Genomic DNA, 19,606 nt, shown 5'->3' on the forward strand with positions numbered 1-19,606 from the left:
GGGAGGGGAGATGGGATGGGCTAGGGGTCTGGAGGGAGAGTGGACTGGGTGGGAAATGAGGAAAGGGAGAGTGAGGATGAGGAGGGGAGTGGGGGATAGATGGAGGAATCGGGAGGGGTGCGGATTGAGGAGGGGGGAGCGAGGAAGGGTGGGGAGGGGGAAGAGCCAAAGCAACGGTACCCGACATTGCCGGGTCTCTCCTCCCACCCTTCCCCTCACTCCTCCCACACCACCCCCCCTCCCTTCTCTCACCCGCCACCTCCCTCCAGACTCCCACCCTGCCCTTTCCTCTCCCCCTCTCACCTCCTCTCCTTTCCTTTCCCTCCCTCTACCCATCAACTACCCTCCCTATATCAAAATTTACCCAAACACCCAGTTTTCATTCATGCACTCCCTTGGACTTCCCTACATAGGCATGCAAAGTTTCAGGCCGCTAGGTTTCATCGTTTTGGAGTTATGGAGGAGGCACACACTGACTGACACACACACACACACTTTCACTTTTATTATTGTAGATTGATTTACACCTTTGATTCTTTTTATCTCTGCCAGTAAAGGTTTTTAATTTAAACTTTATACATCCTTGCCTTCATAGTGTTCTTCAGCTTTAGCAGATTTCGCATATGAGTTATATTATTACCAGTCCAGGAGTGGTGTTTATGTTATCTTATCACAATCGGTGACCATTGCAAACTCCTCCTTTTGTATTGTGGTCCATGGTAATACCTTATGGAGATCACTCTATTTTAGGAATAACATATAATTATGCCGTCAGCTTTTATTTATACGATATTATTCCACAAACAATTCAATTTTAGTGATATTTATTTATTTACTCATGGCTGTTGCAAAGGCCAGAAAACTAGTCTTGACATCACTTCGGGCAGCTCTGCCTCTAGTGCATGTGACCATGTTGAAAGAGGAGGCCAAACAACCTAATTTTTTGAATCGCACAACTAATATTTGCCCTACTATTTCTGAAATGCTTTCTACCACCATACCTTCTCTTCCCATCGTTCCTTCAGACATGAAGCCTGGTGTCGCTCTTCCCGTTTGCCCTCGATTAGCGAGGCCCGGATGCCAACGCATCCTGGCTCTCATTGCTGTTTGTGTCGCTCTGCTCCTTGACAACATGTTGTACATGGCTTTGGTTCCCATTGTCCCCACGTACCTTGCACAACTGGAGAAGGACAGCGAGAGAGCAGAAGAGCAAAAAACTGGAGGACATGGAGAAGCTGAAAGGACAGATGCCGTTGCCACATTATCCATCATTGTGCCCACATCCGTTATCCAGGTAGATTTGAATAGTCTGGGGAAAGAGTGGGAAAGAGAAAAAAGGGAGGCAGAGATTTTAAAGTTTCAGGAAATCTCAGGAGTTTTGAAGGAGACTACAGGAAATGCAAGTGATGGAAGCATTGAGGATGGAATGGTGATGCAGGGAACACTTGGTGGAAATAACATCACCGTTGATTTTGCAGTCAATGGTGATAAAACAGAGTATTGGGATAGACAGAGAAATGAGACAGATGAAAGGATAAAGTATGGACCAAATGGACTTTGGGAATCTGATGGAAATGGGACGGAAGTAAGCCTTGTTGGATCAAATATGGAGGACGTACAAGGAAAGGACAAGCATCATGCACACAAATATCACCAGTTTCATCATCACATGGTGAGTATGACTAAACGGAATATCATGGGAACTTTGGATCACTTTGTTGCTGAGGGAAATACGTAAAGTTGACATACGCATCACAAGGTCTGTGTGGTAGCATAATTAGCTGTGGGCATGCCTGTGCCGCTGATGCAGCGCCCTCTGCTGTTTAGAGCAGGAAGTTGTAATTTGTTCAGGGTACCGGCGGCGATAGCTCGCCTACTCTTCATGACAATTTATAGCTGGGTTGGGATTCTAACCCAGGCTAGACAACTTAGAGGCGAGTGTGTATCCGCCCATGCTCAAAGTGATTGTGAGCGACTCGAAAAACCTGGAATGTCGTTTTGAGCATCTAGAAGTGCGTTCAAGGCATGTACAAGAAGCAACAACACCAGGAAGCTAGATGCGCAATAACCTGTGATATATATATATATATATATATATATATATATATATATATATATATATATATATATATATTGTATACCAGACCGAGGCTTGTGTATGAGCTGACGTCAATCACCAAAAAAAAACGGACACACAAAACATACAATAAAGGGGGCGGGAGACAAGATGGGGAGAGAGAGGGAAGCACACAAGAACAACAGCAGAGAACAGGGACATCGGGAGATCTGTGGGAGGGAGAGGGCTTGGGGGGAGGAGGCATGGGAAGGGGAGGGGGGTGGGGCAGGAAAGGTATAAAACACATGGACACTGCTAGAACTTCCAGGAAAGAAAAAAGTCGGGACTTCAAAAAAAAAAGTGGATCTGGGGTGAATTAATGGGGGTAGAAGAGATGAAGGTTTTGGATGGGTGTTTTGGAGACTTTTATGGCGTTGACAAACCCCACTGTGTTGTAATTGTTCACTGTGTTGTAGTGTATAAATCCAAATTGCTGCGGAGACTTGTTGGCAATCAGAAAAATAATCTTAAGATACCGAATTGCTTTTGAAACATTTTCAACTGAGAGGCCTTTTTGTTATACAAGTTTCTTTCCTGAACATATGCAGTTGAAAAAGACCAGACTTGCATTGAAAGAACTATTCTTGGGCTGAAAGGCAATGGCGTACCATGAGTTTGTTTCACTCGCGTAGTTTGCACAAAAGACGACACCTTCAGTGGGACTGTTAAAACAAAACATCTTAGTTTCCATCAATGAAAATTACTAGATCTCATTGTCCACCTTTCAAACTTATAAATGCACCGTAAAGCAACAAATGAACGTTAGATGAAATTTTCAGCCATTTATGTGTGGCAGTTATGTCTTTCATTTGAAGCTCCCTGATTGGTTGGGAAAATGTTTCGATTTTTACACACACACACACACACACACACATACACACACACACACACACACACACACACACACACACACACACACACACACACACACACACACACACACACACACCTATTTTGGCCCCTCCCACTCTGTTGTCCCACTTGGTGCTCCATGAACATGAAAAGGTGGTAAAGTCCAAATGGTCTTTTCAGCAACGCATTTTCGAGCAATTGCTTTATTTGACCTCTTCAATGTCTTGGAAAACATGGCCATGAAAATGGTTATCTGGGCCAGGTCCTTCGTCTATTGCAGGCCCATATCTTTGCTTCTTGTCGGCTGTACATTTATCCTCAGGACACACCTCACCCGCGGGGCAAATAGGACCTGCGTTGTACTTAAGGAAACGCTGTGGCAAAAATGTTTCCTCTCTGAGTCTTTGATCCTCTTGTTTTTCCGAGTTGGTGTTGCCCTTGCATTTTCCTCATTGCATCATAACCTGCAAACCTGAAACATTTGCATCATAACCTGATTTTTCCAAATGCAAACTCTTCTTAGATATGCCAAACAATTCCCATTTTCCTTCTTGTTACCCTCGCCAGAGGAGAGGGTATTGCATTTGAGTCCGTTTGTTACTTGCCGGAATAGATTCCGGCAAGTATGTTGGTTGTTTGGTTTGGCTATCCGTCTGTCTGTTTGTGCTCAGTACTACGTGTACATCGTTGCACATAGAATCGCCATACTTTACACACATATTTGCCTTGCCCTGGAATAGACTGTACCCTATTTTTAACTCTCGAGGCCCAAGGCCTCCATTATGACGTCGTAATTGGACAAGTACAAAACTTCCTCCAATCAAGATGCAATTTCTTGAGCGCCATGTCGGCATAAACTGGTGGAGAAAAAAAAATAGTGATGACGTCATCGGTCACGTGTTTCGGCCGCCATCTTGGAAAAACCGAAAAACTTTGCACCTCCATATCTCCGAAAGTGCTAAAAAGAATAGCGCCGTGATGGCGGGGAGTGGTTGGCAAATAAAATAAAAAAGAGTACATTCCGGCAAGTCCTCTGACTGATTTCTAGTTTGTCTGTCTGTGTGTTTGTCTGTCTGTTTGTGCGCAGTACTACGTCTACATCGTTGCACATAGCATCGCCATACTTTACACACATATTTGCCTTGCTCTGGAATAGTCTGTGCCCAATTTTTAACTCTAGGCCCAAGGTCAAGCTCAAGGTCACCCAAAACCTGAAAATCGTCAGATTTTAATCTTACAGCCGCCATGTTGGTGCTCGCCGTCACTGCGAAGCGAAACACGCATCAGAGCTGTCACATTCACAATTGCTATGTCGTATGTACTACCGACACGTGTTTCCTTCATTGTAAAAACTACCAAGTCAACAGTTAAAAGGATTTTGAGCCGATAGGTGTTACGGCCTTGGCAAGATCGATGGAGACAGCAATCTGTTAGCTTATACACCGCCCAAATAGCTATGCTGCCTATGCTGCTAGTTATACACCGCCGCAAGAGTATACATGTATGGATTTCAAGAGTATACATGTATATATATATAGATTTCCCGCCATTTTGATTCAAAATGGCTGATAAAAAAGTACATTCCGGCAACTCCTCGGTCTCTGACCGATTTTTCATTTATTTGTCTGTTTGTCTGTTTGTTTGTCCGCACAGAATAAATATGATTTTCCCTGCAACCGTTGGTCCTATTGACAGGAAATTTTCACCATAGGTGCAACTCCACCTGTATAATTTTTAATGATAATTATGATGTCATAGGTCACGTGGTTCGGCCGCCATCTTGGAAAAATCGAAAAACTTTGCACCTCTATATCTCGGAAAGTGCTGAATAGAAAATATTGAGACATGGCTCATTGTAAAGAACTCTCCATGGGGAATAAATATGTTAATGATTATGTCATAGGTGCCTCCATTATGACGTCATAATTCGACAAGTACAAAACTTCATCCGATCAAGATGAAATTTCTTGAGCATAATGTCGGAATAAATTGGTTTAGAAAAAAAAAAAAGATGACATCTTCGGTCACGTGGTTCGGCCGCCATATTTGTTTTAACACAAAAGCCTTAAAAGCCACTTAAAATACATACTGGCGAGGGTTTGCAATCTCTGATTGCTCTTTTTCTTGTTTCCATTGTTTTCTCAGCCTCCGACTCCTGTTTCTCCATACAGCAGAGAGAGTACACGGATTGGAGTGCTGTTTGCCAGCAAGGCATGTGTACAGCTCGTTGCAAATTCTGTAACTGGCACCATCACCGCTCACCTTGGCTATGAAACTCCTCTCTTGCTTGGCCTCGGGGTGCTTTTTTGTTCTACAGCTGGCTTTGCTGCTGCTCGTTCCTATTGGGGTCTTCTTGTTGCAAGGTCTGCTCAAGGTGTGGGATCTGCCCTTGCTAACACGGCCGGCATCGCACTCCTCGCTGCCTGGTTTCGCTCTGAACCGTCCAGGTCACGGGCAATGGGACTCTCTCTGGCCTGTATCTCCTTGGGCTCTCTCGCAGCTCCACCATTTGCCGGGGCTTTGGCACAGTTTGCTGGACACCAGGTGCGGAAAGTGGGAAGAGGGAGAGAAGAGCACATGTGAAGGGGAATAACACATATGAAAAAGCCTAAATACATGTCGGGTACAAAACCACCTTTAGAGGCCATTTTTCCCCGCAAGCGGGGGTTGGCCTTTTTCGGGAACCGTGGTTGTTGTTGTTTTTCGGTCCCCTATTTCAAGCAATGTTTTACGGCCGGATGCCCTTCCTGACGCCAACCCTTTTTGCCGCCTTTAACGACAAGCAGGGAATTACCAGTGAACTGGTACTCAATTACGTGTACGGTGTAGTAAAATTACACAAAGGGTACGGTAGAGGAGGAAATTAAAATGCCTTCTCTCTTCTTTCATTTAATTCTTCCTTTTCTCTGTTTCTTCCCCCGTTCCCCTTTAGGTACCATTTGTAATCCTTGCAGCTTTTTGTCTTTCTGACGCTCTCCTCCTTTTCCTCTTCATTGCTCCAGCTCAAAATGCAGAGGAAAGCGATGGTAAAAGTGATAACGATGAGAACAGCAGCCTTTATGTCGAGGAGAAAATGTCCCATCCATCGGTTCCTCTCTTCCAGCTTCTTTCTGACCCGATAGTTGCACTCGCAGCAATTTCTTTGACAATTTCCAACATTCCCTTAGCATTTCTGGAGCCCACACTTGCATCTTGGATGGAGGCCAAAATGGCTACTGTGGAGTGGCAAGCCGGAGCAGTGTGGCTTCCATCATTCTTCCCGCACGTAGGAGGTGTCATGATTACAGTTCGCTTGTCCTCATGGCGCCCTAACCTACGCTGGCTTTGGGCTGCTTTGGGTCTAGTGACAATTGGTCTATCTTCAGCGGCAGTTCCAGCCTGTAAAACTCCTACCTCACTGGCAATCCCACTAGCTTCTCTGTGTCTCGGCATGGCTTTTGTAGACACGGCCTTGCTACCAACACTGGCAGCAGCTGTTGATTTGCGGCATGGAGGTGCTTATGGGTCGGTGTTTGCCTTGGCTGATTTAGCCTATTGTGTGGCATATGCAGCCGGACCTCTGGTAGCCAGCCGCCTCGCAAGTGCGCTCGGTTTCTCGGGTCTGGCTCTTTCAATGGGAGTAATAAATTTATTGCTTTCTCCAATGCTGCTCACCCTGCGAGGCCGAGAATTAGATGTCGGTCGTTCGGAGAGCAGGCAGCTCCTACTTTTAGCGAATGGAGATGGCGATGATGGGTTTGGAAGCTTGGAGATGGGAATGAGAACTGCTCGAGGGGTTAAAGACACAAATGGAGATCTCGAAAATTCGAATCTCAAAGAGACATCAGAGGTTGGAGGACAAAGAAGCAAAACATATGATGTAGACATGACCAATTTGGAGAAGAGAGTAGGAGCCGGGAATAAAGTGGTAAATGGAGAGTTAAAAAGCAGTGCAATGGTTGGAAGAGATTTGAAAGTAGAAAAACCTGCACAGAAATTGATTTTTCAGAGGAAGGATCATTTGGAAACGAAGGAAAAGAACATTAACGTGCGCGAGAGACACCAAAAGAGCAAAGAGAGCCATTGTCAGGAGGTAAGTCTGCTTGAAATATCATTTGTTAATCCATCAGAATCTTCTCTTTTTACAAGTCATAATTCTCTATCAGTGAATAAAATATATTTATATCTCTTTGGTATTGATGTAACATTTTGCGAAGTGTTGTTACCAATACACATTGCTCTTTGGCGTGTTAGTTTGCGGTACTTCCCCTTGCGGAGATCTCCCTCCCTCGCAATTCCACCTAAACCCTCTCGATCCCTTTACCTTTATCTTCCTTCATTTCTCTAGTTTCTACCAAAACTCCCCTTGCCTGAGTTATCCAGCACTTTGGAGTGTTTGCTGGAGTCCACACAGCTGCTCGAGGGTAGAGAAACGTTTCAGGAATTTAAAGGTCTTGTCCAAAAGTTTGGAGAACCTGGTGCAGTGGGCGAAATGCTGCAAGAGGACTTGAGGAAAAAGAGAGAAGAAACGGAAAATTGGGTGAGTAATAAATAACTCGTTATGCACTATCTTTTCATCACATCTTTCAAACAATGTTCGATTTTTGTGAAATTCCAAATGATTATAATTTCCGGTCTCAGGCATTTAAAATAAGCTTTAGCAGTTAAACTTGCTGTCGAAGTACCAGGAATATATATACAGACTTGGCATTTAATATGGAACATTTTTTTTGTGGGGGTGAACTTACTTTTCAAGATGACTTGGAACCAAACGTTCATTGAAATTATGTTGAAATTATTCTAGATTTTGTTGTGACCTTTAAAAGAAACAAAAACCACATTTGACATTTCGAAGCAAATAAATTGCTCCTTGAAAGTGATCTAAACTGATATCGAACTCAATTCACGGACAGTACTGTGTTAAACTTCTGTGCGTTTTCCAGAAGTATCTCTTTATTTTGCACATTAGCCAAAAATTTTTTTTAACAAAAGTTAAATTACAATTAGGATTACGGACAGTAAAATTACAGTTCAGTACTTCGTGTAACCCCCACGAGCATTCAGGAGAGCACGTACACGTTGAGGCATGCTGTTCACGAGATTTGCCAAGGTTTGGACAGGAATCGCTTGCCATGCAGTTACAATAGCCTGCTGCAATTCACGCACAGAGGCAGGCTGCTGGTCCAAGTTGTCGATTTGAAGCGTGAATTCTGCCCACAAGTTCTCTATCGGATTCATATCCAGGGACATGGGAGGCCATTCCATATGCTCTACACCACGGTCAGCAAGAAAGTGTTGGATCATGCGAGCACGATGAGGCCGTGCATTGTCATCTTGGAAGACAAAGTTTCCTCGAAAGGCTGCACGAACAAATGGAAGCAATGTTTCTTCCAGAATGGCCCTGTGCTTGAACTGGTTCAGGTTTCCATTCAGAACAACCAGGTCAGTTTTGCCCCCTGCATGAAAAGCAGCCCAAATGGTCACCCCACCACCTCCAGCTTGGACTCTTGGCACTATACAATCTTCGTTGTAGGCTTCATGCACTTGTCTGCGCACTCGGATGCGGCCATATTGACGATAGACCAGAAATCTAGACTTGTCACTGAAGATCACGTGATTCCAGTGTCCTGGCTGCCATTGACGGTGCTCTCTGGCCCACTGCAATCGGCGCTGGCGGTGTTGTCTGGTCAGACGTGGCTTTCTCAGGGGACGCCTGGCACGATAGCCTGCTTGAACAAGTCGTTGGTTGACTAGCCTTCTGGATACAGGCACATTTGTCAGTTGCTGCCACTCAGCCCTAAGCTGATTAGCTGACTTGGTACGGCCATTGCGGACTAACCGGTGCAGCTGGCGATCATCCCTCCTTGTGGTTCTGCGGGGACGTCCTGACCTCGGTATTGGAGTCGGGACACCCCTCTGAGCATTTCGTTTCAGGATCTTTGACACCTGACCTTGAGTGATGCCATACTGCCGAGCAATAGCACGCTGTTTCATGCCGGAATTTCGTAAAGCCACCACTAAATGACAAACAGCATAGTCGAGTTGACGGACCATCTCCAGGGGAAGCGGCAATAACTTTTGTGGACGTGCAGCAGTTGTTTTCCACTAATACAGAACACAACAACCCTTATATACCCGATTGTGAAGCCAATCGTCAAATGTACCTGTCCGTACATTTTGTCACGCCACCTGTGATATAATCCTGTTATTGACTTCTTGCTGCGACAGACAATCAGTGACATGGTTCTTTTAACAAAGAAATCACCGAAGCATAAAAGAACCTCACCAGATTGATATACCGAGTTCAGAAAGTAAACCCAAGTCAAGAAAAAAAAAAAATTCATATTAAATGCCAAGTCTGTATAAAATACCTGCAATGCAAATAGCATCAGCAAAAGGGATTCATTTATTATTCACATCCCCAAATAATTTGTTAACACCTTGTCGGCTGTATGCCACATCAGGACAGGCATGCCATTCAGACACAATGTGAGGCACAGGCCTAAATTTGACTGGAAGTGTGTATGTGTGTGTGCGTGCAAGTTGCAAGAGTGGGTCTGTCACAATCCATCATTCTCGTCATCACTCTCGTCCTCTTATTCCTCAGAAATCAGCCCTCTTTTTCGTCAACTTTCAGTCTATATAAATATACGAGATGGGCCTTTTAGCTATTCCCAGTTTTGAGCCCCTGCAATTCTATTGCTAGGAAACAAAACCAAAGAAAATATTTACAGAATATTTCAATTTTTTGTGGAATTTTTTAAATTGAATTCAGAAGTGTAGAACATTAGTTATGAATTTCGAAGTGACCTTCGTTTTCAAGCAGTGTGTGCAACATTTTGTGACCACCCCCAAGACCATTTTCTATCACATTCAGACCATAACTTCAACAAAAGCTGCTTGAACCCGCTTTTTCAGGTCTTGAATGTTCGCTGGTTGAGTTGCGTAAACTTTGCCCTAAAGAAAGCTCCACGAGAAGAAATCGCATGGGTGAGGTCTGGTGAACAAGGGGGCCAGGGCATATTTGGCAAACTGCGACCTGTCCACCAGTTGGGAAATCTCTCGCTGAGTGATTCGTGAACCTGGAGACCCCAGTGTGCATGTGCGATCACGGAAAGAATATGTGTGTATATACATATATATACCACATCACCCCCGTCCTTTACAAGCTTCACTGGCTCCCCATCTCCCAGAGAATCCAGTACAAAATCCTCCTCTTGACCTACAAAGCCCTCCATAACCTGGCCCCATCCTACCTGGCTGACCTCCTCTCCAGACACACTCCCACCCGCAACCTCCGCTCTGCTGGTACCAACCTGCTGACCCCCCCCCCCCCCCCCCCATCCGGACCAAATTCAGATCCTGGGGGGACAGGGCCTTCTCCATCGCTGCTCCCACCCTCTGGAACTCACTACCTCACACCATCAGAGACTCCTCACTCACCACATTCAAAACATCACTCAAGACCCACCTGTTCAGCACTGCATTCAACATTCAACCCACAGCATTTAACCCCTGACTATCACTTCTCCTTCTCCCTCCTTTTGCTTTAAATATTTCCCTATTGATTCTTGTCTTGTTGCAATTGTTGTTTTCATGTTTTGTTATGCATTATGTTTTGCACTCTGTCAAAGCGCCTTTGGGCTTCATGAAAAGCGCTATACAAAATAAATGAATTATTATAATTATTTATATATATATATATATATACATATATATATATATATATATATATATATATATATATATATATATATATATATATATATATATAAGCTGAAATACCTGGCGTTGTTGGGGGGGGAGGGGGGAGGAGGGGGGAGTTTGGTACCTTCCGGGTGACATAGTGGGCTGAAATTTGGCGTTCTGATGGATATTGAAGCTGATACATCATGAAAAATCACACAACTGTTGGAAAGCGTTCGTGAATGAAAATTTACATAAAGAACGGTAAACACATCCATAAATAAATAATTAAAAAACGATATATAGCAGAAGGTCGTTGATGCTTGCCGATATTCATAAAGCTTGCATTTATCATGAACCTACATATGAAGCATGGTTCTTTATTGCTTGCAACATGTAAGCATACCCCACTGATATATTGTGTGTGTGTGTGTGTGTGTGTGTGTGTGTGTGTGTGTGTGTGTGTGTGTGTGTGTGTGTGTGTGTGTGTGTGTGTGTGTGTGTGTGTGTGTGTGTGTGTATATATGTATGTATGTATATATTATTGTATATATATACAATATATATATTATATATTGTATATATATATATATTATTACGGTTTTCTGCCGCCTTTCCTACCCTTACCAAGGGGAGATTAAGCCCCTTGTTCTTTCTGGGCCGGCGTTACCGAGACTTGAAACGCCCCTTCCGGGCAAACGCAAGGTAGGGTTTCGGGACAAGTCTCGCACATACCTAAATACCTGCGCCACCACGGAAGCGGGGAACCAAGCCTCGTACGAGCCACGTGTAATTTGTGTACACCGAGCGGATTACGTAGTACCACGTGGTCCGTGCAGTTACCGTTAATATTGGAACCCGATTAGAGCGGTTCTATTCGTACCGCGCTTAGTCAATGATGGAAAACACGAGACGGTCGAATAAAAGAATAACAGGATTTAATTATTATTTACGCTTATATGTACAATTCGGTAGAAGACAGAGACACAGAGCAGCCTTATACAGTCTTATGCTTATTTCCCAGACACGGGCCCGATCACACTCACAAAGGGGAAATGCAGGTAGGCTGGTGTTCACGCGCTGCCTTGGTCGTCCAGGAATGGCGGCGTCACCCGGCGTGGCTCTCCACGGTCACAGCACATCCCGCGATGAAGGCAAGCAGGTGGTGGAAAGGATCCTCGTAGCGTGTCTCTCGAACAAAGGGCAGATGAGGCAGGAGGGAAATGTACGCGTCTCTCAGCGCAGCTGGGCGGTTTTCCACAGCGCGTTTAGTAACCAGCGCGCTATCACTCGCGTAACCCAATAGAGGCTCTGCCTCAAGCTCAACCGAGCGTCCACTTTGGTACAGGCGCTTATATTTAGTTCATGCGCGTCTTTTCTCTTGTACAACACTCAACACGCGCCTCTCCAATAACTCAATGCACAAGCTCACCTCTCCTCGAACTGCTTGTAACTCACCGAACTCTGGTGGGGGCTTCGTGCAACGGGTTTTATAGCTACGCCCTGAGCCCTCTCGAACGTTCCAACCAAGCCCTGTGACGCATTGCCGCAGCCACTCCCTTTGAGCCCTGATTGGCGGCTCGCGCTTACCGTCAGCTTCTCTGCCGCCCTCATTTGGTCCCTGCTCGATTTGCCAGGCCTGCCTCGTGTTGATTCACGCCAAAAAGCCAAAGGCAACACAAGGAGGCATAAGGCAATGGAGGCGGCATAAGGCAATGGAGGACCTACTCTCATTATTCTACTCAACGCAAAACTAACACAGGAAAAGGACTATGCTCACAAATACGAAGAGATAACTGCACTATCGCGAGGCTACATGTTGTAATGTGACTAACTATGAGGGGGAAATTTAACCTTTATTGTACAAAACTCAAAACCACAACAATATATATATATATATATATATATATATATATATATATATATATATATATATATATATATATATATATATATATATATATGTTGGAACTGGATTTAGAACTTGGGACTCAGAAGACTCAGAGAAAGGAGCAACGGATATATTTATTAGAACTCGTTTACACAAGCTTGCGGAAAGCAAGATGTCGCAGGAGGCTCACACCAAAATGACCAACACGACAACAAGATGCTCTGAAATAATTCAATTTAAACTTGCTATATATAAAGAATATAGGGTGTGGCTTTTTAGCTCACAAGATACAGAGACAGAATGGGCTCATTGGTCCTCCCACCATTAGTCCCATCCTGTTGTTCAGTTAGTTAAAGGAAGTTCATCCAAGGCCACTCATGGGTTAGCTCAGATAAGGAGATGGTCAGCAATATGTGGCAACATGTTTACAACTTTCTGTATAGAGACCTTGGTTGGGAAAGTACAAAGGGAGTGGACACTCATAAATGTGTCAGCCTACAGGATATTGGCAAAGTCATGTGGGAGGCTGAGAGATAGCAGCTGCAACCAAGGCCAAAAAGGGGAACAAGAGATTATGCCAACACAGGGCAAGAGCTCACAAGCACAGAACTCCTTATTAGGGTATTACACATCCTCAATGCACAAGAAAGGACTAAGTATCTTAAAAGAATACAGCAATCAGTCAAAACAAAACATATAATTGGTTATACTTGGTAATTGGTAGAGCAGCAAGAAAATACAAAGGGGGAGGGGAGTAACAGCTCTCCACATATATATATATATATATATATATATGTATATATATATATATATATATATATATATATATACAGTGGTACCTCGGCTTACGAGTGCCCCAACGTACGAGTTTTTCGGGATACGAGCCGTCGCTCGGGCGGTTTGTTGCTTTGGGATACGAGCCGAGATCCGATGTACGAGCTCAAAAAATTTATTTTTTTGAATTTTCCGGTTGTGGCTTCCGGTTCCGGTCACGCGGTTATCTTGCCGTGAAAGCATCTCTGCTTGGATATAAAACACGCAATCGTCGAAATACATGAGCGAGGAATCTCCTTGCTCCAGCCGGTGACGTCATCGGCGGGGATCCCCGCCTCCAGAGTGGCTGGTCACGTGACCGCCAAAGCGTGTCGCGCGTGCGGGTATAATGAGCTACACCTGTGGATCACGTGACCACGGAAGCACGCCTCGCTTGAGAGGCATGGCTTTCGGTTTGCGTTTTGCTTTATAAGGCGCGATAAATGGGCTTTTGAGTGTTAGCGGTTCATGGCGTTGACGGTTCATGGCGGTTCATGGCGGTTGACGGTTCATGACGGTTCATGGCGTTGACGGTCAAAAACCCATTACATCAATTTTACCAGGCACTGTACAGTAAGTACAGTGGACACCAAATGCACGGTGGAAGGCTAGAAGTAGAAGATCGTCCAAGACAAGTGAGAATAACCATACTTTGGAGGAGATGACGTCATTCGCTGGTCCGATAACCAGATGTGGTATAAAAAACCAGGTGAGCTAACAATGCAGCAATGAAGGAATTCGGCCAAGGCACCGGCACACAACGACCTACCTACATCGAAAGACTCAATGCCAATGGTGACAGAAGCCAAGACGGCCGGCTTAAACACCGCCGAAAGACCACGGTGTACCAACTTACGATGCAGAACATCTTGCACTTAATATGATGACAACAGGTGCCATCCTCTGACGTACCATTACAGGTACAGGTACAGTACACGTGAGCACAGAGCAAAAGTTCACTGAAACCGAGATTAAGAAAAAAGAAAAAACACCTCGTGGTCCGTGCTCGATATCCGAGTTTCAATCTTTTCAAACACATGATGCTCTCGGTCACGGTATCTCCTGCGAGCTGCTTCTCCTTCAACCACACAAACAACAACTTCTCCATATCTTCATGGATAGAGGTCCGGAGCTTTGAAATAATCGTAACGCCCTTGGCTGGCGTTATAGCCTTTATGGACTCCTTCTGCTTCAAAATCGTACATATCGTAGAAGGAGTACGATCGTACTGCCTCGCCAAGTCGACAACACGCACACCTCACCTGGCATGCTCTTCTCCTCTGCTTAATAAAACCAGTTTATTTCTTTACATTCTCTTGTATTATGTACAGTATATACGAGGTCGTGCTTGTTTATACATTATTTGTTATTTATAAAGTACATTTTTGTTATTTAAAAGCACCTAACAAAAAAAATTGGTGTTTTTTTTTTGAGGCTGGAACGGATTAATAGCATTTCAATGCATTTGAATGGGAAAATTTGCTTCGACTTACGAGCGATTTGGCTTACGAGCTCCGTCACGGAACGGATTAAACTCGTAAGCCGAGGTACCACTGTATATATATATATATATATATATATATATATATATATATATATATATATATATATATATATATATATATATATATATATATATATATATATATATATATATATATATATATATATATATATATATATATATATACGTGTGTATGCATAATACACACAAGCTGTCTCACATGATCACTCACGTCCATCAATATCTTATATTTATACCACATTAATAAATATATGTATGTTTACTCTTTTACCTTCATGTATTACCAATTTCTCCACCATATAAATTTCCATTCTTCTTTGCAGGTCAATGATTGGTGGATCTCTGACATGTATCTGACAAATCGAGCACCACTTCCTGTGAACTCTAATCCTGGGATGATCTTACCTTGTCAACACTTTTCATCTTTGAACCAGGGAATCAGGTTGGTTGTGTGTGTGTGTGTGTGTGTGTGTGTGTGTGTGTGTGTGTGTGTGTGTGTGTGTGTGTGTGTGTGTGTGTGTGTGTGTGTGTGTGTGTGTGTGTGTGTGTGTGTGTGTGTGTGTGTGTGTGTGTGTGTGTGTGTGTGTGTGTGTGTGTGTGTGTCTGTCTCGGGAATCGAACCATGTTCCACACCTTGAGTTCAAGGGATAACAAGATTTATTGATGAACCAAGTACACAGCGCTGTGGAGGGTGTAAGAGTTATACAATTCAATTGAACAGCACAGCTCCAGACACTCCTGGAAAATTGGCAACCCAGAGTTTCTTTATATACACAAAAATATACAAAAAATCTCCGCTGAAAAATGAGCGCGGACAAAGGAAAACGGGCTAAATACCTCCCACCGAGACCCTATCTTCTTTGGCATGAGCCAAGGGAAAGATGCGGGAGAAAGAGCACCTTCTCATGCTGGCTTTTGGTCAAGGACAAAAAGACGTGTTTTCACGAGGGGGCCTAACAAAGCAAGCAGTTTCACTATCTTTCTACATTCCTTGCCACAGTAAAGAACAGTAAAGTAAAGTAAAGGACAGTAAAGTATAGTTCGAAGCAAGAGGGAACATAGAAAGCTTAATCCTTTTTATAAAGCAACCACTTTTAAATGCAAACTATAATTAGATAAGGCATAACTAAATGCATGACCGACGTGTGTGTGTGTGTGTGTGTGTGTGTGTGTGTGTGTGTGTGTGTGTGTGTGTGTGTGTGTGTGTGTGTGTGTGTGTGTGTGTGTGTGTGTCATAATGTGACACATCCAACTAACATGATGTACTAAAGTCAATATGTACTTTCTAGCACACAACAGCTATTTTATATCGGACTAGCAGCTCATTTCCGGCCGTGTGACAAAACATGGAATATGTAGGGTGTCATGATAACGCTGCTGCATCATTATTGGGGTTCTGCTCATTCTTGTAAGATACAAGATGTGAGAAGGAGCAGATATGGTGGAGTATACTTGATTTAAATGTGCTTACTACGTTTTGTTAGTCGGATGTGTGGTTTTCCAAACTGTGGATCATCCCATATATATATTGTTACAGACGTGGCTTAGATGTTATTTACCGAGCGGTTTTGGTATGACCACGTCTGCACAAGTTACCCGATTATACTCGAACGTTGACTAATCGCGCTACGCTAGGTCAATAAAGGCAATAAAGGAAAAGGACACACGGCTGGGTTTCAAATGACACGACACCCAGGGTTCAGTTCTCAAGACCTCCGGAGGAGGTTATATTAAGGCGGAAGGTTAGATTACAACTACAAGAGGTACAGCATAGAAAGACAAGCACTTAGACACACTCTTATATTATTCCCAACAGACGACAGATAAACGGGACAAAAGGCTGACTCACACGGGGTTTGATGGCAAGGAAAGGCAGAATCGATGGCTCCAGGTGCACCTGGGCTCGAGGCAGAATCGACTCGGTCCGGTCCAGAGATGCGGGAAGGTCACAGCGCTCGGAGATGGTGACTTGTCTGCTCAGGCTGGGGGCGCATCTGACGTCACGTCCGCTACGTGGCCGCGTATATCCGGCGGGGAGTGACACGCCCTCGGCTCGTTAGCTCCGCCTCGTGGAATCGGCACGTTGCTTCTCATTGGGTGCGTGCGGGGGGGTTACCGGCTCCGCCCTTGACGAGGAGCTGACAAGGAGCCCCTTCGTGGTAACCCCGTGGAGCGCATGGTCCGGAGCGTCGTTGTTGTTGTAATTGTTGTTGTAGTTGTAATTGTAGTTGTTGTTTGGGGAAGAAGATGGAAGGAGGTATGGGAAAGGTCCTAAACTCACTACTGGTGCCATATAATCACATTCTGGTGCAACGAAGAGTCATAATTAATGGAAACGAGTCCTTAACTGACATAGACTAAGAATAACTAGCAAGATGTCCGAAAGTTGTCTACGTGTGATGCGGTGGACCTGGGCACGACATTTAATGGGGGAAAAAGGGGAAGGTCGGCTCTACTGATTGTTGTTTACAGACAATGGGACTAGGGAATGGGGGATTGGGGATAGTTGGGGAGTATTGGGGAAATAGGGGAATATTTACAAGCGGATATGGAGGCCAAATTCCATATTCGCAACATTGCACCCTTCTCTACCCTCGGGGCGTCCCGACCCGATAAATTTTTACCTACTTTAGTGTGGCACGCATTGTAGTTCCCTCTACTATTAACTCTACCCTGAGTGCGACAGTTTTACAGATATTCACAAATGAGTAAATATGTCCCCCTGCGACGTTGCACCCTTCTCCTCACAGAAACACACCCACAGGATAACCGAATCCGGAAAGAATCCTCAAACTAAACATACAGCCGGTAGGGGGCATTATTTACAAGACTACGCTGATATTTACACTACGATCCAGGACCTGTTTTTGGAGGAACACATGCAGATGTTATGCATAGAGAGAGCACGCATGCTAGCATCGATACACCAACCCACGAGTGCTCTGTGGCCTACGGCCTTTAATAATGTGCAGAGCACCCCTTCCAAGCATCAAGCACCACCCCATCACACAGTGAGCACCATCCGGTGCACCAATAAAGTGTTTATGAATCATTGTGTGGTGTCGCAGCCGGCCGATGTTCTGCCGCTGGTCTTGCCTTCATGTGGTGCACTTGGCCTTCTTATTTCTTTAAAAAATCAAGAAAGGCGCCAACCGCGTCCATTTCTGTGTCGTGGCCTTCAGTGGTGTCAACTAAAAGTGGTTCACCTGCATGGCATAGGTGCCACGTTGACCCATAGGTCCATCCACGGGTGGTGCTTGGCCGCAAAAGAGCTGCGGTCCATGGTGGGTGGCCACAAACATTGCGGTCCATATGGTGTATCGATCCAAGCAGCAAGCAGCGAAAGTGCAGGCCCACAACTGCGAAGCCAGCACCTCTCTCTCCTCTCTCTCTACCCCAAAGCCAGATCCTCGGAGGTGGGAGACAAAAGAAGCAGACAAGTGAGTAAGGTGGTAAGGGCGCAAGAGTGCACGCAATACAAGGTGATGCACACTGGGGGCACATGGGAACCAGGTGAGACAGGTACGTTCCTACCGTACGCCCCCCCCCCCCCACCAGGTAACCTACATGGCCCCTCCCTTACCCCTTACTGTATCCACACAACACAACACTACCCATAAACATCTACTTTACAAATCAACAAACATCCCTACTGTCTTCCCCGTTCCTCCCATAAACCAAATTCGTCTTCTCTCCCTCCTAACCAATCAAATTTGCCATTTTCAACTTTCATCAAAATTTGCCATCTCCAACTCAACATCATAATTTGCCATCACCAATTCATCATCAGTCCCTCCTAAGGAGGGAGAGATGGAATCACCCCAATGTCTCATCCACGTCGTGATGCGTCTCACAATCCACACAGCAATTTCATTTCCTGCAACAAAACAAAGAAAACACAGGTGTGGAGTCATCATCATCACCACAGGTAAGTGGCTGCGTATGGTGCGACAGGTTCATCAATCCTAACTATTTCCTAAATGACTTTAACAACTTTACACTACCCGGGGTCTTTCTCCGGCCAAACCATTGGCCCTCTTACACTATGGGTTCTAAAAACCAATTCCCATTGGCCAGACTGTGGTGCTTTTCAATTTGGGGTCTCACTCCCCCGATTCATCTCCCGGTGCCCTCGCACAATTTCTGGGCTGTGGCGTGTACCTCTCCCAGTGGGTCTACCCACCTGCACACCTCCACCACTGCAGTTGCCTCCGAGCTTACCTGCTCCTCACCCTAACCTAACTACCTGGGGAAGGCCCTCTGGCACTCTCCCCACTCGGTGCCCTCTCTGGCACTGGGCTACCCGATCCACACCCGGGATCCTCAGGCACCCACTCACAACTACCGGCTCCCAGAGCCCACCTGCGGCCTCACCTGGCCGACATCCTCACAGTGGTGGAGTGCCCAACCAACTACACACACTAACAGGCTACACGCCCAGCCATTTCCACAACACTAATGCACCCATTCACAACACCATTCTGCCACCGCACCACAAATGCCAATATCCAACCACAATTTACCTGTACCCTCTACCTAACACTTACACTACCCGCCCCGGGTACTCGTGAAAGGGGTCCACTCTTCCCCCATCCACACCTTCGCACCATGCACACCACTCCGTACCACTTACTCCAACTCTCTCCACACACCTGTACCTGCACACCTGTGCTCTCACACCTGGTGCCACCTGCACCCTTCTCTCCCCAAGCGCATTCGCGCTGATCCACAACACTCATTACTC

The 19,606-nt window shown here is 45.1% G+C and overlaps 1 protein-coding gene across 1 annotated transcript in view; it reads left to right on the plus strand.

Moving 5' to 3' along the window:
- Positions 1–19,606, plus strand: part of LOC137421025 (uncharacterized) — a 150,890-nt gene that overhangs the window by 18,821 nt on the left and 112,463 nt on the right. Inside the window, exons 3-7 of the mRNA XM_068106672.2 lie at positions 1,026–1,672; positions 5,114–5,512; positions 5,901–7,040; positions 7,296–7,487; positions 15,186–15,304. Of these exons, the coding sequence (XP_067962773.2) occupies positions 1,028–1,672; positions 5,114–5,512; positions 5,901–7,040; positions 7,296–7,487; positions 15,186–15,304 (2,495 nt within the window). The 5' untranslated portion in view covers positions 1,026–1,027. The remainder of the gene's footprint in view (positions 1–1,025; positions 1,673–5,113; positions 5,513–5,900; positions 7,041–7,295; positions 7,488–15,185; positions 15,305–19,606) is intronic.

The sequence above is a fragment of the Myxine glutinosa genome, chromosome 2, assembly GCF_964187855.1.
Source record: "Myxine glutinosa chromosome 2, kmMyxGlut1.1, whole genome shotgun sequence".
NCBI lineage: Eukaryota > Metazoa > Chordata > Myxini > Myxiniformes > Myxinidae > Myxine > Myxine glutinosa.